Below are 20,358 nucleotides of genomic sequence, written 5' to 3'. Positions count from 1 at the left end.
AGTCTCAAGTGACCGTGGTGAGTAGGGCGTGGGTAGAGGAAGCACTGCCCAACGTAATCATTCAGCCACTTTCATCCCTATTCCCGGACCAACCGTTTGAGGTATCTGCAGCGAATGGCAAAGCGGCTCCCTTTGATGGATGGGCTAATGTTGGGTTGCAGATACGGAGTGGAAGCCATGGACATGCCAACATACAAGTTCCCATACTAATCACTACGAGTTGTGTTAACTGTCCTCTCATCGGAAGCAATGTGATTGCAGAAATGATAAAAGAGAACAATGAACAGTTGGACATTGGAGCCATACTGAAAGAAGCCATGAGTGTCAGCGAACGCACAGTAGAGACCTTGATTTCTGTTCTTCAGATATTGGGCCCTGATGAGCCATTCCTCCAGTACCCTGTGTGTGTTGGAAAGACGGGACTCATTATTCCTGCGGGGAAGACATGGGAGGTGAAGTGCAGAGTCAGAGCATGGCCCAAGGGTGGAACAATGCTATTTGAGCCCAGTATAGGGAACAACTGCCCTGAGGGGCTAGAGCCATTCTCTTCGTTAGTACATGTAACCAGTGGGCCGACAAAAATGGTAAAAATTCCCATTCAGAATGTTAGTAAACATGACATTCATCTTTCACAGAGAACAATTCTGGGCTCAATTGAGGAAGTTACTGGGGTCATGCCCTTTAAGGAGTGCTTCGACAATCCAAAGCCGCTAAACAGTCCCACCGTTCAAATCTGCTCGGCTCTGACCACAGACAAGTGGCATCCTCCAGTTGAACAGTCACATCTCAAAGCGGAAGAACAGGGGATTGCCAGAGACATGTTGTATGAAGAGTCAGATGTCTTTGCAAGAGGTGATGCTGATATAGGTTGCATTCCAAACCTGCAACTCAAGATCCAACTCACTGACAAAACGCCAGTGCAAAAGCGTTACAATGCCATTCGAAAACCCCTTTACCAAGAGGTCAAAGACTATGTGCAAAACCTACTTCACCATGGTTGGATAAGAAAATCCACTTCAGAATACTCATCCCCTGTCGTCTGTGTTAGAAAAAAAGATAAAAGCTTGTGCCTGTGCGTTGACTTTAGGCAGCTAAATCGCAAAACTGTCCCCGATCATCTCCCACTCCCACGCATTGAAGACCTGCTAGATAACCTGGGGGGCTACTCTTGGTTCTCAATACTCGACCAAGGCAGCACTTACCACCAGGGCTTTGTTGATGACAGTTCCAGGCATCTAACGGCTTTCAGCACCCCTTGGGGGGTGTACGAGTGTCTCCGCCTCCCATTTGGACTAACTAATGCCCCAGCAGCCTTTCAAAGATGTATGGAGGGCGTTCTTGATGGCCTGAGGGACGAATGTGGCTCTCCTTATCTGGATGACGTGCTCTGCTTTTCAAAATCATTTCATGAACACGTAAAGGACCTGAGGAAAGTGCTTCACCGCCTGCGGGAGCATGGCATAAAGCTACGTCTGAATAAATGTGAACTGTTCAGACGACAAGTGAGGTACTTAGGTCGTCTCGTGTCAAGTGATGGTGTCCGCATAGACCCTAAAGACCTGGAAGCCGTTTTGCAGTTAAAAGAGAGAGAACCACGCAATGTGGGGGAAGTCAGAGCTCTATTGGGGTTATTGGGCTACTATAGATCCTTCGTACAGGACTTTGCCAAGATTGCACGGCGGCTGTTTAAACTGGTAGAGGGGGCCACTCAGCCTGACCAGAGGCCAGTTAACAACACTGCACATCTCCATTCTGGGAAGCTTGAGTTTCTGGAGTTGAAGTGGGCAATCTGCGACAAATTTCGAGATTATCTCTACTATGCACCCACATTCACTGTGTACACGGATAATATTCCCCCTCGCGTACGTCTTAAGCACGGCCAAACTCAATGCTACCGGACATCGCTGGGTGGGTGAATTGGCGGATTTCCACTTCACAATAAAGTACAGCCCAGGCAAGGCGAATGCTGATGCCGACACACTGTCACGATATCCAGTTAAGATGGAGGGGCACACAGAGGAGTACACTGAAACTTTGCCCCCAGACGTGATTCCACCATATGGCAGGGGGACAAGGCTGTGGCTGAGGAGGATGTGCCATGGATGGCTGTGTTGCAACTCACCTCTGATGGTGAGGATTTTCTTCCGGTGACAGTCCCCGTTATCACTCCAGATGATATCAGAGCTGCTCAGGAAGAGGATGCGTCAATCTCTGAGGTAATGACACTGAAGAGGAGGGGATGGAACCCCAATGACAAAGATAAAAGACAAATGGGACCAGAGGCAAGGAGACTAGTACACGAATGGAATAGACTGAAACTGGACAAGGGAATTTTAACAGACAGGCGGGGAAATGGAAACAGCTCGTTCTGCCTAGTAAGCTGAAGTCGACTGTGCTCAAACACCTGCATGATGACATAGGTCATGTTGGAGCTGACAAGGTGATCAACCTTGCAAGGCAGAGGTTCTATTGGCCATTCATGCAACACGAAATAGAAAACTACGTAATTCGCCAGTGTTCCTGCATTAAACAGAAACGACCCAACATTCCGGAAAAAGCACCTATGGGCAACATCACTACTAGTGCCCCTTTTGAGCTCATTTCTATTCATTATCTCCATCTTGAGCCAAGTAAAGGAGGTTATGAGTATATTCTAGTCCTGGTAGACCACTTTACTCGTTTCGCACAAGTCTACCCGACAAATATAAGTCAGGCAAGGTTGCTGCTGAGAAAATCTTTAGTGATTTTATTCCACGGTTCTCTTATCCAGAGAGACTACATCATGATCAAGGTCGGGAGTTTGAAAACAGTCTATTCCAGCGGCTTCAACAGTTGTCTGGCATTGCGCATTCCCGAACCACCCCATACCATCCGCAGAACAACCCTGTAGAACGTCTGAATAGAACACTGTTACAGATGCTATGCACTCTCAAAGAAGAAAGGAAAGCTGAGTGGAAAGACTATTTGCCTCATGTAGTTCATGCGTACAACTGTACAAGACATGAGTCCACTGGCTATTTACCGTTCTTCCTCCTCTATGGAAGGTCTCCCCGGTTGCCCATCGACTTAGTTTTTTGGTCTGACAGCTGACGAAGAAGTAAAAAGCCGACACGAATATGCACGTAGTGGGCCTGTCGAATGCAAAATGCTTACAGAATTGCCTCAGAGAACAGTCAAAAGAGCTCTGAAAAAAGAAAGAAATACTATGACCGTGTGTTAAAGGCGTTGCACTCCAGCCAGGGGATCGTGTACTTGTCAGGAACCTATCTGAGAGGGGTGGACCTGGCAAGCTCCGGGCTTACTGGGAGGAAAGAGTCCACAGGGTCATTGAAAGAGTGGGAGATGTACCAGTGTACAAGGTTAAGGCAGAAAACGGAGACAAAACTACCCGTGTGTTGCACCGTAATCTCCTGCTGTCTGTCAATGATTTGCCAGATGAACAGCCCGGTAGGGTGAAAAATAAACAGAAAAAACAGCTAGACAGACAGGTTTATATAGCAGGGAAGCAGTTGGGCAGGAGTCTGGATATTCAGAGGAAGAGGAGGGATGTTCATACAATCTCCGACGGTTACCTGTGTATACAAGGAAGACAGTCAGTCATCAGGCGTCTCAACCTAAACCGCACAATGTCAGAGCTGTAGCATCAGAATTCCACCCCCAGGCACAAACTACGGAACCAGAGGATGGGCAGCAGCTAGAGGATGCTTTTCCATTGGTCATGCCAGCATCATTACGAAACCCAACACCAGCTGACACCCTGCCTGCTGAGGGAAGCCCGGAACAACCTGTAATGGATGATAATGAGGGTGATGCAGGAGCGCCGGCGGAGTTGGTGGAAGCAGACACCGAGTCAGAAAGTGGAATGGAATCGCTGGCAAGAAGGTCTACTCGTACTCTAAGACCCAGAGAGATATTCACATATGAACACTTGGGTCATCCATCATACCAGCCCTGGAGACCTGGGGCAAATGTCTTGTATACTTGCATGCCTTACCCCACGACTCATTATCTAGTGCGACCTGAACCCTATTATTACCCTACCCCGACGGTATGGACTTATTAGACAGCAGACTTGCATTTGAATGTGACTGATACCACCCTACGGAGACCAGACAGATGACTGTGCTTTTACTGGTACTTGACTACTTGTTGGTGTAGTCAAGATGTCGGGGGACATCTCTTAAAGCAGGGGAGAGTGTAGGGGGTGTGATACCATGAGAGGCTGGCTCTCATCGGGACAGGACAAGAAGTGCAATGGACGACAGGTTTGGATACAAACAAAAGGTTTTAATCAAGGGTTCCAGGGGGAATTCACAAGCAACAAAGGTTTGAATAGTGTCTCTTCCAATACCTATCAAAATAAAGTCTCTTCTGATACTTAAATCAAAATAAAGTCTCTTCTGCTACTTAAATCCAAATAGTCTCTTCTGATACTTAAATCCAAATAAAGTCTCTTCTGCTACTTAAATCCAAATAAAGTCTCTTCTGAGGTAAAACTGAAGACGGAGTTCTTTTACAAGAGTCTCTAGGCCTAACCCCTCTTAACGTCCTCCTCATGTAGCCTAGCCACCTTAGCTAGGTTCTAATCCAGTGTCCAGTCGTGTGGTCCCAACTAGCAATGAGTTCCACGCAGCAATCAACTTCTTCACCGAGCACAGCAATCGAGCTTGTCCTTCCCCCAAGCTCCACACTCAGAGGCTCTCTGCCTGAAGAGCCTCGCTTGCCAATCAAGCCGTGATCAGCCGCAGGTGTGTGGTTTGAATTGCTGTCTTCCACCAGCTGGGGCCAAGACTCTCTCTGGGTGGAGCCATCTTAGGGGGATGTATTTCCCCTCCAGGACACAGCCTCTCGTGACATCACAGGGGTTAGAAACGACCTCCGTTACTGTATGTTATTCAATTAGACTACCAAGTCAGGAGAGGGCACTACGCGCCTGTGAATGGAACAGAGGAAGACGATGTAGGCTCAGCTCACGCATGCGCAGTCAGTCATAAATGCCGCTGTGTGAAGCTGATTAAAACGTTCGTCCCGTGTCGTCTTTTCCTCGTCGTTCACAGGTATTCAAAATAATAATTTTTAGACATCCTCAAGATGTTAAAGTAATTGGGGACTTGTTGGGCGATACTATATATGAAACCGTAGTTTTGTGGCTTTGATTAATGTTTTGTGGCTTTGATGAATTTGGATTTTGGGATGTCAATTGTAGTTCCCAGCACAACACACACGAGCGTGCAGACGTGCATACGCACGTGCAAATGTGGAGGATATATACAATGAATAGATGTTGAATGTACAGATCTACACATTGATGTATTCTGATATTGAAATTGCAGAATTGATGTTTTGATGAGTAAATAAGTCAGTGATAAATGCCGCTGTGTGAAGCTGATTAACACTGTTGGGTTATTTTTTATCGTTCGCCCTTGGTTCATTGCTTCGACGGGTGTAGATGGAGATCGATGGTTAAATCATCGGGGAGCCAGGTCTTGAACAGAAAGTTGATTTAATTGGGAGAGCACGGGCATTGCGGTGTGGACGGAGGAGCGAGCATGGAGAGAGAGAGAGAGACGAACGGGCTGCAGGAGTATTTATGCGGCGCATAGTAATGACGCGACAGGATGTGACATAATAAAAATGCGACATCGTGTAAAGGAAGGCAGGATATGACATACGAGGAAGTTCAAAATGTAAACAAAGATTACAGAGCGATGTTTAGAGATGTTTGTATGGCGAATTACCCTAACATCTCCCCCCTGACGAACATTTTTAACATCGGTCGAGGTGAACAGAAAAGAAAATCATAATGGAAACATTCTCAAATCAAAGTCATGTCATTCTCTACCTACAATAGTCAAATCTTCATGGGATCCTGGATGGTGATCACCAGGATGACGAGTAGGAACAAAATTGTTTGTAGCATTTGTCGCAAGCAGGCCCCAGGGTGTGGTACAGACGAGCTAGTGAATGGGAAAAGGTGTGTGATCTTCGGCTCCAGTTGTGCATCGGGAATCTTCTTGACGAACGGTGTGGTGTCCTCGCGAGTCCAGGCGAAGCTTGTAGCTGCTAAGACGGCTAGCAGCTCCGCAACCGGTCCATCCCACTTTGGCGTGGCCCACGTCATCTTCTTCAAACCGCAGCTCTGTCCTGTGGAGACTAAAAGAAGACTTGTGCCAGGTCACATGTCGAAAGGATGGTTTCATTCTGCACATCACTTTCTTGGGGTTTCTTTCCCTATCAAAATCTGTCTCATCGTTTAGGCTCTGTAATGCATTCTCTCACAGAAATGGCAGACATTGTTATTGTTAGATTTTAGTTTGTTAGTGTATGTTAGTTGTTAGTGAGTCTGCATTTCTGGAGGGCACCACTTTCTTGTGGGAATGATATTGCAGCTAACATCACTCAACACCAAAAGTGAAAATTTTGGCAATGATGATCTAGGCTATTGCCATTCCCCCCTGTTGAGACATGAAAAGTCTCAATTTGCAGATTGGGAACGTGTTTGCGCGGAACACGATCCCTCTTGGACATTGCACAGATCATCAATACGACCAGTCAGACCCTAGTTCGCTGACGAAGCCTCTTGGATAGGAGGCGAAACGTCCGAAACCTTCAAATTTGTACAGATGACGGCTGAAGAAACCTTCTCATCGATGGATCACTCCTGTACGACTGAGAGCCTACACAGACATCAATTTGCATAAAACTGCTTGTCAATCATTGGTCAAAAATTTGGAGTCCAAATTTTGGCATGTCTCTCAACACCTGCATGAGAACTAATTCATGTAGCGTGTACCACGGAATTTTTGTACATTGAGCACAGCTACTTCTGCTGTTACTCCTCTGCTGGCCCCCAGGCAAATCATCTCTGCAAAAATGTGTTTTTGGTGGACATTTGCATGTCACCAAATTGTATGGGTGGAGGACAGCCTTCTACAATTTGCACAAGTTGACATGGTCGTCAACATTATGGCGATCTGTGTAAATGGTCATCTCGTACTCGCCTTTTGTCATTCAGTTGGAGGGCACCAGTTGACAGTCAGATTTGCTCCTACATAGGACATCCATGTGCACAACCCAGCTTCATCTGCGGCCACCCTGGCACGGATTCCGCAGGAGTCTCCTCCCCTTCTGAAGGATCTCCTTCTCCCCATTCTGAAAGAAGCTGGTTAGCACGGAAGCTCTACACAATATATCTGATTTCGCCTGAATCTCTACCTGACATCGGTGCCCACTCAACTCATTTGCCAATTTCATTCTTACCGGCGAGAAATTCCTTTAATGTGCACTGCAACCAATTCATAATAATAATGATAATAATTCGCATACCAATCTTAACAGTTTATCTTGCACTTTTTGTCGTAACTACAACTTACTTTTGAACTGACAAATGTCATCACTGTACGCAAAGGCAGCCAGGAGATAAATTAGCATCTGCATGCTGTCTTGAACACACACAAAGACTGCTCCCCCTAACACCCCCCTCCTCCAGCCGACCACCCTCTGCCCCCTGGACAATGAAACTCCCTGGGAAACCCCGTAGCAATGGCTAGCATTGTTGACCATGTGCTAGTGTTGGTGAATGAATTGAATGAATTGAAATTACGGTAATCCACAATATCCCGTCAACAAGCAGGCCTCGCCGAGGGAACGGTCCCTCGTAGCTCTTGTGGATACAAGCAGACGACCACCAAAAGCTAAGAGCTTCTTGTCTCTTGTCGACAACCATTATAGCTGCAGCTATTTAAAACAATAAACCTCCGGAGTGAAATTAAAATATCTCTCAATTTCCCAATTTCACTTCCGGCCCTCGCGCACAGTAAATTCCAAAAATCCACCCCTTGTGAATATTATAATTAGAATTATTCTGGTTTTACAGTATGTTAGCCAGGGCGCGGTAAACCAGACATCTCGATAAATATTAGGATCGATTTGTCGCGTATATATTTCCGTTAATACACCTCCAGGCCCGACTCAAATGGGGACCCGCCTTGGCCCGATCATCAGAAATAGAACCCATAGTTTGAACATGGGCTATAATCGGACGATATCTTCCAATAAAGTCGCGTTAGTAGCCTCGATACGTGGATTACGCGCAAAGAAATCCTTCTGGCCACAAAGGATTCCACATTCGTTCACCCAACATAGCAGCATGCTAGCGGCACTCACCCGTGAAAACTCAACCGTGTGGTCAGGTCAGAATGAAGAGGCGCTTCCATCACGCACCCCCCAACCCCTTCAGACCCAACCGGCGCGGGTTTCTTGGCACCAGAATGTTGGGTTATTTTTTATCGTTCGCCGTTGGTTCATTGCTTCGACGGGTGTAGATGGAGATCGATGGTTAAATCATCGGGGAGCCAGGTCTTGAACAGAAAGTTGATTTAATTGGGAGAGCACGGGCATTGGGGTGTGGACGGAGGAGCGAGCATGGAGAGAGAGAGAGACGAACGGGCTGCAGGAGTATTTATGCGGCGCATAGTAATGACGCGACAGGATGTGACGTCATAAAAATGCGACATCGTGTAAAGGAAGGCAGGATATGACATACGAGGAAGTTCAAAATGTAAACAAAGATTACAGAGCGATGTTTAGAGATGTTTGTATGGCGAATTACCCTAACAAACTCGTTCGTCTCGTGTCGTCTTTTCCTCGTCGTTCGCAGTGCTACCTGCCTGTGACTCCTTTGGACCGACCCCAGGTGTCCTCTAGGCCTAAGGCCGGTTACAACAGCAGGGGCATTGTGGGAGGTCGGCCGAGGAGGGGCAGAAAGAAGAGGAAGAGAGAAAGATGAACTGGGAGAGCATTTATAAGACAGGGTGTCACACAATAGGATGTGACGTCATGGGGTGTGACATCATGTAAAGGCAGGCAGGATATGACGTATCAGGAAGTCCAAGACAAAAACAAACAATGCAAAAAGATGTTTAAAGATGTTCGTACAGCAAATTACCCCAACACTTGGTATACGCAATTTTTGATTTGTCACTGACATAAGCCGAGGGTTGTTGGTCGAATACCAATCATGACTGATGGAGGAATTCCCTGCATCGACCGCGTTCACCCCCATAACGCAGGGGGAGGAGTAAATTTGGTTCCCGACTAACCGTCTGGAGAGGAGAGGGTTCTTGCACGGTAGCTTGGCAAGTTCCTACTTCATCTAACCAGTGAGCCAACATGGATATGGCTTGACAGAGCTCCGTGATTGCTCGGTCCTGTTGACTTCATCGGTGGCCAGAGCGGCCAAATCCTGTCTCGGTCTGCGGGATATATGTCGGACAGTAAATTCTGTCACGTCCCAACAAAGCGCAAATAAAGTCTCGGTTCGCTTGGGCCGACGTAAGTAGCTGCATCCCAAAATATCAGAGGGAGACTGGCATACAGACCAAAAACGTTTAATCTGGTATGTAAATACGCACAGATAAAAATCAACTCAAAGCACTGGTCAAGTAAGGACCAGGAAATACAAACTACGTGAAAACAAAAAGCACTAGCACAAAGGTGAGAAGAAAAAAACAAACAAGGGTCTACAAAATGAAATTAGATTTACACAATTCACAAATGCATATCACGTGAATAACCAGAATAAGAATCCTAAACATATCGCACCAAGAGCTGGAAGAACAATTATGACAGATCTCGAGACACCAAACCTGGGGCACGAGCACTAGCAGGGGGAAAAAATCACCGGCAAACAAATGACAGAATGACACCCCTTAAATATAGACGCTCCCCAATTTACGAACATTCGAGTTACGAAAAACTGTACATACGAACATTTTTGTGGGTATGTTGAAAAATGTTTGGAAAGAGATGATGTGAGTTACATTTTGTATTGCGCATCTTTTATTCACACGCACACACACAGACACATTGGAGGTTTTAAGGGCTGGATATTTACGCGACTGACACCAAGCCACCAATCAGCAAAGTGTTGCCAACGAGTTCAGGCCCCGATCCGCCGAGTTCACTTACAATTGGCTGTGAATTTATTTTACGACTGTTAGAGTGTTTTATATTTCCCCATTCAGTGTTTGACTTAAAGGACAACCTACATTTTTTTTTGTTTCCTAACTGACATCAGAAAACGTTTTATAGAATCTAAAATACCCAGAACACGAAGGTTGATATTTTTAGTCAAATGCAAAACCCCAATAAAAACGAGTTAAAGTGTCCCAAATCTACTTCAAAATGACCCTGGAAATTGCGAGTTTCAGAAGGCCCCCCCCCCTTGTTCGTGACATCACGCCAGGACGTCTTTGCCTTGCTCCAGAATCAAAACAATGATTTGGAGAAGGTGCTTTCTTGTTACTCATACAGTTATGAATATGATTCAAATAGTTCTGAAGAGGAAAGTATAAATGTTTGCACTCGATTTGAAGAAGTACTTGCGTATCAATTCGAGCCATCAGGACTCCAATGTAGCGTTCCCAGAAAACACACAAGATGGCGCCCAAGCTGCGTTGGAAATGGGCCGATTTGTCTGCTGGGAATTTGTGTCAATGAGAATCAAATAGTAGTCTTGGTGCGACACCCATCCGCGTTATTTATATATTTTCCTTCTAATTTCACCAACACAATGTTTTCAGAATGAACAAAGTACCCAAAATGCATTGTGTGTCGCATTCTCGGTCAGGGCCTTCCAAATGTGACGTCATTAGGGAATCGTTATCAACTCGAAAACAAGACTTCCTGAATATTCAGCACAAATCTTACAACATAAAATATAGCTATATGCCGTGGAATCTTTGTAAAATACGCTCAGTAGAAGTCACTTGAGTGATTTTACAAATTATGGACACAATTTGTCCACAGGCGTCGGTTGTCCTTTAAACATATTCCATACAAAAAAATAGCACTGAAGCAACTTAGGAAGAAATTCACCTTACGAACGACCTCTCGGAACATATCTCATTTATAACGTGAGGAGCGTCTGTACCCCGGTGAATAATAAGTACACAGGTGTCAAAGTCAAGGCCCTGTCACGTCCGCGGGTGGTGACAGTACTCAAGGGACGAGGGGAAGTAGTAAGCGTCGGATCCGAAATACACGGTGGAGACAGGGATTCAATAAGAGTCTTTACTGAGACACAAAAGGCATAACAGAAATGATGCACAGACCGAACTGTATGGGTGGCTTTTATAGGCAGAAGGCACAATTAACGGAAGAGTAGGGAAGGGAGGGGCGCGCTCCAGGAGGATGAGACAGGAGGGGACGGGCACGCTCCTGGAGCAGACGAGGATGTGACAGTGTCCCCCCTCCCCTCAATAGACGCCTCCTGGCTGCCCACCCGGTTTGGATGGGTGAGCCAAATGGAATGCCCGGGTGAGAGATGGGTCGGGGATCCAGGAACGGGGAACCCACTGGCATTCTTCGGGACCGCAGCCCTCCCAATTGACCAGGTACTGCACTCCACTGCCCATGCGCCTGGAGTCCACTATCTCCCGCACGGTGTAGACGGGACCACCGTCCACCATCCGGGGGCTGGGGGGCGGGTGTCGGAGCCAGGGGGCTGGTCTCCACAGGCTTGAGGAGGGAGATATGGAAGACCGGGTGGATCCTCATCGAGGGAGGCAGTCGGAGCCTCACCGAGACCGGGCTGAGGATGGTCTCGATGGGAAAGGGACCAGCGAACCGTGGACCAAGTCCCGGCCATCCGGAGGTCCCTCGTGGACAGACATACCTCCTGCCCGACCTGGTAAATGGGAGCCTAGCGGCGACGGCGGTCCGCAATATGTTGGTTCCGGGATGCCGTGTGCGACAGGGCGGCTCTGGTCTCCTTCCACACTCTATGAGCCCGCCTCAGGTGGTGTTTCGATGGACGGGACCTCCACCTGGCCCTCCTGGGTGGGAAACAGAGGCGGCTGATAACCACAGGCGGACATGAAAGGAGACCGACCTGTGGCTGTGGAGACCAGGGTGTTGTGGGCGTACTCCACCCATGGCAAGTGGAGGGCCCACGACGCGGGACTGTGAAGGCACACACACCGGAGCTCCGCCTCCAGGTCCTGGTTCTTTCTCTCTGTCTGGCCGTTGGTCTGGGGATGGTAGCCAGACAACAGGCTCGCGGATGCCCCCTAGGGACCCACAGAAACGTTTCCATACCTTGGACACGAACTGTGGTCACCGGTCCGACACGATGTTCGCTGGAATCCCGTGGAGACGGAGATCAGGAGTTAATCTCTCAGGAGTTGAGCTGTCTCGATAGCGGACGGCAACCTGGTTAACGGTGGGCCGACTTCGAGAAGCGGTCTACCACGGTGAGGACGACCATCTTGCCACGGTAAGGGGGGAGGCCTTTAATGAAGTCAACGGAGTTATGGGACCAGGGTCGGGGGGAATAGGTAGCGGCTGGAGAAGTCCCGCCGGGGGTTGGTTGGAGACCTTCCCACGAGCACAGGCAGGGCATGCCTTCACGAATTCCGTGACATATTTTCTCTACTCTGGCCACCAGAACCGTTGGGCGATGAGCTGGATCGTCCTGTTGACCCCTGGGTGACACGCTACCCTGGAAGTGTGTCCCCAGAGAAGCTCTTTGGTGTGTGGACTGGGGGGGCAACCCTTGGGGATGAGGTTACCCCCCAGGGCCTCCTGAACTCTCCTCTCGACCTCCCACTGCAGGGCGCCCACGATGTGTTGCGCCGGCAGGATGTTGGCGATGACCTCCTCCATTTCTGCCGGCTCGTGGATGCGAGATAGGGCTAGGTGTTCTGCGACCCTTGGCAGTAGGTGAGAGTGAAGTTAAACCGTGTGAGGAACAGTGACCATCGGGCCTGCTGCGAGTTGAGTCTCTTGGCGGACCGAATGGCGGCCAGGTTCTTGTGGTCCGTGTATACAGTGAAGGGGTGTTTGGCCCCCTGAAGTCTCCATACCTGCAGCGCCAGGATGACCGCCAGCAGTTCCCGGTTCCCCACGTCATAGTTGGCTCCCGCGGGACTGAGCTGGCGGGAGAAGGCGTATGGGTGGAGCTTCTGTTCGACCGGGAAGCGCTGGGGTAGGACCGCGCCCACCCTGGACTCTGATGCATCGACCTCGACCGCGAGGTCTGGGTCGGGGTGACGTAAGATTGTTGGAAGTTGGAGAAGATGTGGCGGAGACGCTTAAATGCCCCCTCTGCTTCGGGTGTGCACCTGAAGGGGACCTTGGTGGTAATGCGATTAGTAAGGGGGAGTGCCTTCTGACTATAACCGCGGATAAAGCGGCGGTAGAGGTTGGCAAACCCCAAAAATCGCTGAAGTTGTTTGCGCGTCTTCGGGGTTGGCCATTCCACCACCACTTTGGTTTTGGCGGGATCGGCCCGGAGTTGCCCCTGCTCCACGACGAACCCCAGAAAAGACAGAGAGCGGACGTGGAACTCGCACTTCTCTGCCTTCACGTAGAGCCGGTTTTACAGGAGCCCGTCGGACATGCTGCCGGTGTTCTTCTGTGGATTTAGAAAAAATTAGGATTTCCTCTAAATACACGAATACAAAAACGTTGAGAAAGTCCCTGAGCACATCGTTGATGAGGTTTTGGAATACGGTGAGATCGTTGGTGAGTCCGAACGGCATCAGCAGGTATTCAAAATGCCCCAATGGCGTTTTGAACGCGGTCTGCCACTCGTCCCCCTCTCTGATGCGAACCAGGTGGTATGCGCTACGCAAATCAAGTTTTGTGAAGATGGTAGCCGATTGGAGAGGCGCGAAGGCCAAGTCCATGAGGGCGAGAGGGTACTTATTGCGGATGGTGATGTCGTTCAGACCCCTATAGTTGACACACGGGCGCAGGGATTTATCCTTCTTTTCGATAAAGAAGAACCCTGCGCCGAGCGGGGAAGGTTCGGATAAGTCCTGCCGCGAGGGAAGAGTCAATATAAGTGCTCAGGGATATTTGTTCCGGGAGTGAGATGTGGTAAAGTCTGGAGTCCGGTAGTGGAGCCCCCGGCTGCAGTTCGATGGCGCAGTCATACGGTCGGTGGAGCGGCAGGGACTGTGCCTTGTCCTTGCTGAACGCTTCCTGCAGATCATGATGACAATGCGGCACGCCCTCGAGACTGATTTCTTTGGGCGCGCCGCCGCGGGAGGGGTCTCGCCCTGCCGTGACCGCAGGCAGTTGGCATAGCAGAAGGGGCTCCAACCCTGTATGGTGGGACCCTCCCAAGAGATGGAAGGGTCATGGGTGCTGAGCCAAGGGAGGCCCAGCACGAGTGGCACGTTGCGGGAGGGCATAATGAGGAATTGGCGGTGTTCAACATGGTTACCCGATAACCTGAGTTTAAGCGGTGCGGTGATGCGGGTAACCTTAGCTAGCAGTCGACCGTCGAGGTCTAGAATCTCTTTGGGAGTCTTGAGATTCTCTACGTCGCAGCCCAATGCTTCTGCCAGTTGGGGATCGATGAAGCACCCGTCTGCCCCCGAATCCACTAGCAGTCCTCGACGGGACTTACGGGTGCTGGAGGTCTTAGGCGGGGGCCCTTGAGTGCGGCAACCCCCGGGGTTAGCAAGATCAAACCCGCTCCCCACCTGCAGCGGCTCGGGAAACTTCTCCTGGAGTCGTGCCTGCTTGTCACCGTCGGGTGTGCTGCCGCTCCCGGAGGCGATTGTCCAGGGAGATGACTACATCGATCATCTCGCTGACGGTGGTGCCAGCGTCGCGGGTGGTCAACTCATCTTTGAGAGCGGCGCTGAATCCGCGACAAAACACTCCTTTCAGCGCCCGAACGTTGTAGCCACTCCGGGCAGCCTGGATGCAGAAGTCGATGGAGTACTCAGCGGCCGAACGCGTTCCTTGCACAGTCATGAAGGAGTCCCTCAGCCTCACACTCTGTGATCGGGTGGTGAAACACTTGCCGAAACTCGGCCACAAAGTCAGGGTAGGAACTGTAAGTTCGGGCTGGGACTCACGGACGGCCAACACCCATGACTCGGCCTGCCCCGTGAGCAGGCTAGTGATAGGCCACTTTAGCCTCGTTGCTAACGAAGGCGGATGGTTGTTGTTCAAAAACCAGCGAGCACTGCATCAGGAATGAGCACAGCGCCCGGGTTCGCCTTCGTAGCGTGAGGGGTGCGGCGGGGAGAGCTCGCGACTACTCACGGGGGGAGGAAGGTGCCGTCAGGGTAGCGAGGCGTGTCTCGACCTCCTGTAGGCGTCGAGCTAGCGAAGACGCGATGAGGCGGTTCTCCTTGATAGCTTCCGCCAGCTGGCTTGAACGCTCTGCCTGATGGGCTAAGGCGGATATGAATTTGTCTCCACCGGTGAGATCCATAGTTGGCCGGTGTATTATGTCACGTCCGCTCATGGAGTAGTGACAGTACTCGAGGGACGAGGGGAAGTAGTAAGTGTCGGATCCGAAATACACGGTGGAGACAGGGATTCAATAAGAGTCTTTAGTGAGACACAAAAGGCATAACAGAAATGATGCAATGAATGCGAGGAAATGAGACAGACCTGCGTGTGGCTGGGTGACGGGGGACATCAGGAAATACACCGGCACAGACGGAACTATGGGTAGCTTTAATAGCCAGAAGGCACAATTAACGGAATGACAAACAGGCGAGTGAGTCTGGAGAGTAGTGAGGGGAGGGGCACGCTGCAGGCACAGAGGAGGATGAGACAGGAGGGGAGGGGCACGCTCCTGGAGCAGACGAGGATGTGACAGGCCCGAGGGCCAAACCCGGCCCGCCACACCATTTTGTTCGTCCCGCGAAAGCAAATGTAACTTCTGGAAGTCCATGATGCTAGCAAAAGTACCAACAAAAAAAAATTAATTGTCGCATATAAACCACAATAGCAGTCATTATTTATGACTTCAAATTTGAAAACTAGTCATTTATCAATTTTTGTGCGCTCTATATGTAGTATGAGGAGTGGATGAAACATTCAAATGACTTCTCCAAATTCATTATAGCCCCAGAGAGGAAACCGGAACTACAATGCGGCAAAACATGACTTTGACACCCCTGAATTAGGAGATTGGCAGCTGGGTGTTACAAGCTAGGAAACACAAACCCGCCACCTGCTGCCGAATCTGAACATGACAGTGTGTGCATGTGTGTGTTCGTGTGAAGGACCACTAACATTTTATACCATATGTAGTGAACACATTTTTGACAAGTGAGGACCTTTTGGCCGGTCCTCACAGGTTTTTCATTCTAAAGCCTTCTACAGGGTCTATATACGCATCTGTTAAAGTTTCAGAAAGGTCCTCACAAATACACCCAAAATGATTTTTTGGTGTGTATTTTCACTTCACTTGGATACACACACTTTTTACTCACTGTGTGTGTTTGTGTGTGTGTGTGTGTGTGTGTGTGTGTGTGTGTGTGTGTGTGTGTGTGTTTAACAAGAGGAAAAAGTTCATACCACAAAAAGTAAAACAATATTTTAACCAAATTCACTACAGCTGTGACGACTTTCAATGTACCCATTCAGAAACCTCACTCCTGCTATTATTTCAGTTTCAAGTCCACTTTTTATTTCTTTGTTTTTAAAGAGGTTGAAGTGGGAAATGGGGTGACATTTAGTGTTCAAATGTAACACTAGTTCTTCTCTAAACTTATCAGCAACGGTGGTCCTCACTCCTTAATCTGGAGTTATCCGGACCTCACAAAACCATTGAAACAGGAATGTGTGTGTGAGATAACAAGAAAAAGGTAAGAAACACAAGCGGTGCATTGGTGGCGTTTATAAGTGAAAGAGGAGAGAGATAAATTACATAAATACATTTTGAGATAAATTATACAAGATACGCGAGGAAGGCCATACGCTCCATCAGGTCATAGCTCATCAGTCAAGATGGATTCATAGAGTTTTTCTAAACGCGGATCGAAACCAGAGGAAACCCAACAATAACTGTCTGTCGTACTTTTCTTTGCTTCCTGTCTTAATCGACGACATCGCACAATGGCAATTGTTAATGTCGCAATGACAATGAGCAGCAAAGGAATGACTGAGCCAAGTACGCAGATGAGCACTTTGGAGTTGACCAGCATGGCAGTTGCAAACATCGAAGCATTGCTTGGGGGCATGGAAACCATGACACTAGGTATATCCGTGGGAGGGGGCATCAAGGATACAAATTCATCGAGGTTTCCGTCATGTAATGACACCTTCGTCACAAGCGGCGTGCAATTTCTTCCTGTGGCATCCACACGAAAACCACTGGGGCATCCACAGACAAAACTTCCTTCAGTATTAAAATATTTAAAGTGACAGCGTTCAGTTGTGCATTCATCAATGTCCACGCATGCATGGCCGTCCTCTGCTAAAATAAATCCTTCTTTACAGTAGCAAGCGAAAGATCCAGCAGTATTGAAGCAGCCTTGTGTGCATTGGGAATGTACGCATTCGTCCAGATCGTGACATCTCCCGTCGATTATTTCGAAGCCGCCCTGACATGCGCATACGTAACTGCCTAGTGTGTTAATGCACCAGTTGCGTTGGTTTGCTGCCAATGTGAACCCAACGGGACACGTACAACTTGGTCCCCACTCTTGCACGACGCATTGATACTCACAAGTATCCACGCTGCACGTATCTTGAATCTTACATGTGTGTCCGTTGTCCTCAAGAGTGTAACCTTGCTTACAGAGGCATTTAACTTGCTCGGAATCCTGCTGACACATGTGTTGGCATCCACCATTGTCGCGCGTGCAGTTTCCTTGATCTGTACGACAAAATGGACCCGGTACAGTCCACTGATATTTGTCATCATTCCGGATGCACACGGAAAAGTGTGATCGCTTTTGATTGCATGTAACTTCAGCATATGTTCCAAGTGGCAAGGATTTCATCCTGTTTCGGAATGGCTGCTCGGAGAAAGCAGGTGTATATGATACGTGCCCGATGCCCAACAGTTGCAGAGCGTTGCACATTCCTGTGAAGTAAAATTTACACACGGAAAATGAAGGCCCTTTGCAGGCTCCAGCATTCCATTTTAATTGAATGTCGTCGTGGGAATTATAATTGACCCACACACAGCGTTCAGTGCAGGTGTCCACAGGCTCCTTTTTCCAATTGGAGTACTGGGAATCTTCCTCCCCAGATACCCACTTGAAGCCCCTGAGGGGCTTTTCAGCCAACACACAGTCACCTTTGTGGAGTTTTAATCCAATCCAAAATGTTTTGCCCTTTTTCTTCTGGATCAGCGAGAGCAGAGAGTGCAGGATCTCTTCTTCTTCTTTGTCTCGTACTGTCATCAGGTAACCCCCATTGTGAAAGCAGCTCTGACTGGCCTTGGCAAAGCTCACATTCTCCATATGGACAGTGAAGCAGGCATTGGACGTGCACATCATTTCATGTTCAACACCACAAAATAGTCCTAAATTTGTCATGAAAAGCAGGAGACAGATCAGTGGCATGCGCTTCACAAAAAATTCCCCTGACACCCTTTGTGAGTTTTCTCACGAAATGAGAGCAACATGTTTAGGGCAAAGTAGTGTGGCTCTGAAAGTAATGGTCATGACGTTGTATCCTGTTTTGGAGAACTAAAGGCGGAAAGTGTGTGTTGAAGCCGTTAAGGGCTCGTTCTTTCTCCTCTGCTAAGCAGTTCCGTTTTGAGCTGGGAAGACAATGGCATATGCCATTGTGTTTTGACTAGTTCTCCAGATGTCTCCGGCCCCCTGTCGACTTGAGGCGTTTAAGTCCACTTACTCCCTTAGCTGTGGCGAGTTACAATACACAAGGCACAGAGGGTTCATATGACCTCAGAGATGCTGCACCATCATAATTCGAAAGTGGGAATGGGTGGGAGAGGAACGATGGAAAGCTCTGCCCATTATAATCAATTACCTCTCCATATATATATCCATCCATCTATCCATTTTCCATACTGCTTATTCCTAACTAGCGTCGCGGGGGGTGCTGGAGCCTATCCCAGCTGTCTTCGGGCACAAGGCGGGGGACACCCTGAATTGGTTGCCAGCCAATAGCAAGGCACACAGAGACAAACAACAGTCACACTCACACCTAAGGACAATTTGACGTGTTCAATCTGCCTGCCATGCCTGTTTTTGGAATATGGGAGGAAACCAGAGGAAATGTGCGCTGAATAGATGTTCTTGTCGCTGAGTATGTGAAAGCAGTGCGCGATTGCGCACACGCGCAGTTTAGAGGAAACATTGATTGTCACTCCGCAGCAGCTGGATTGCAACAAAATGCAAAAAAAAAAACCCAATACCGTATGGACTCACGATTGGTTCGCTCGCAGATGTATCTATGCAGACTGTTGCACAACAAATCACCCACACCATCACTGCGCATATAACCACAATGCTCATTGTCCCGGCTGTCAGGCTGATGTGGTCGCCAGTTCCTGGTGAAAAAAAAAATCTCAAATCTGATTGTATTTTTCATTCACTGTTCAAATAGTCTGCTGTGAAGAACTGCTTCGCAACCCACACACAAGCATTCCTCATCACACGTGCTTCCCAATCCACCCTACTTCCCCTATTTTGGACTGTTGCGGGTGGTCGCAGTCCCCATTAGCAGTGTTTGAAGTATCGTCTGTGTTGCTTTGTGTAAGCGGGTTCGGTAAATGATACAACTTCTGGATAGAGTTGAGGTTCTTTATTAGGACGGCTGTGTTGGTTGGAGGGAGAAGGCAATTGACATGTGTGGCTCTCGTAGGCTCTCATTAGACTGACTTGCAGCAGCGCGCATGCTCCTTTGATCTAAAGCCAGGCATCACTAGTAGAACATGCAAATACGATTTGCTCAAATCATTACATCTCCCTTTCTTAATTGAATCTTTACTTTTAACAAATGTAATGAATTTAATTATGTCAGTAATTAGCAAACTTAAACTTGAATAAAGTCTTTCTAAATTTTGCAACAATAAATGAAACATTCACATGAAACATTCACATCATTTTTTTTCACCATGATCACGTAGAAAAACATGTTAAATGGTTTCAATCAGTCTCTCAGGTGCTTTCACTTTCCTTGAGGATTTTCGGATAGCATGTCCTGGATTTAGAGGTGTTACAACAGTCTCTGTTACAGTCTCTGTTACAGTCTCTGTTCGTTGACTCGTTGGTTCTTTGAGAAGATCTCTGCGGTTTCTTCTTAAAACAGCACCTTCCTCTGTCTGAATGTTGTATGACCTTGGTTGGACCTGACGCAGAACAGTCCCTTTCTGTGACCATGTGTCTGTTTTGTCTTTGTACCGGACTTTATCACCGGTGTGTAGTTCAGGTAGGTTCCGTGTTCCTCTGTCATGATAGAACTTTTGTTTTTGTTTCTGTTGTTCTTTGATCTTCCTCACTTTCTCCCCTTCCTTTGTCTTTAGCAGGTTTTCCGGGATGGGTAAGTTGGATCTCAGCACACGTCCCATGAGTAGCTGGGCCGGGGACATACCACACTCAAGCGGCGTTGTGCGATACACCA

At 48.3% G+C, this 20,358-nt stretch overlaps 1 protein-coding gene across 2 annotated transcripts; it reads right to left on the bottom strand.

Annotated features, from left to right (window-relative positions):
- Nucleotides 1–4,321: 4,321 nt before the first annotated feature.
- On the bottom strand, nt 4,322–18,636 carry LOC148893979 (complement component C1q receptor-like). Of its 2 annotated transcripts, XM_089004559.1 has the most exons (3): nt 17,489–18,636; nt 5,847–6,153; nt 4,322–4,933 (listed from the first exon to the last, which is right to left on the bottom strand). In XM_089004559.1, exons 1-2 carry the CDS (start codon nt 18,330–18,332, stop codon nt 5,852–5,854), a joined length of 1,146 nt encoding a protein of 381 aa, XP_088860685.1. In that variant the 5' UTR covers nt 18,333–18,636; the 3' UTR covers nt 4,322–4,933; nt 5,847–5,851. The 2 variants fall into 2 exon arrangements, with proteins under 2 accessions (XP_088860685.1, XP_088860686.1); XM_089004560.1 differs by lacking the exons at nt 4,322–4,933; nt 5,847–6,153 and adding an exon at nt 7,523–8,708.
- Between the last annotated feature and the right edge of the window lie 1,722 nt (nt 18,637–20,358).

This window comes from Hippocampus bargibanti, linkage group LG09, assembly GCF_051943395.1.
Source record: "Hippocampus bargibanti isolate YZ-2025 linkage group LG09, ASM5194339v1, whole genome shotgun sequence".
Classification (NCBI taxonomy): domain Eukaryota; kingdom Metazoa; phylum Chordata; class Actinopteri; order Syngnathiformes; family Syngnathidae; genus Hippocampus; species Hippocampus bargibanti.
Note: the sequence above shows the minus strand (reverse complement) of the source record. Positions and strands in the feature narration are given on the sequence as shown.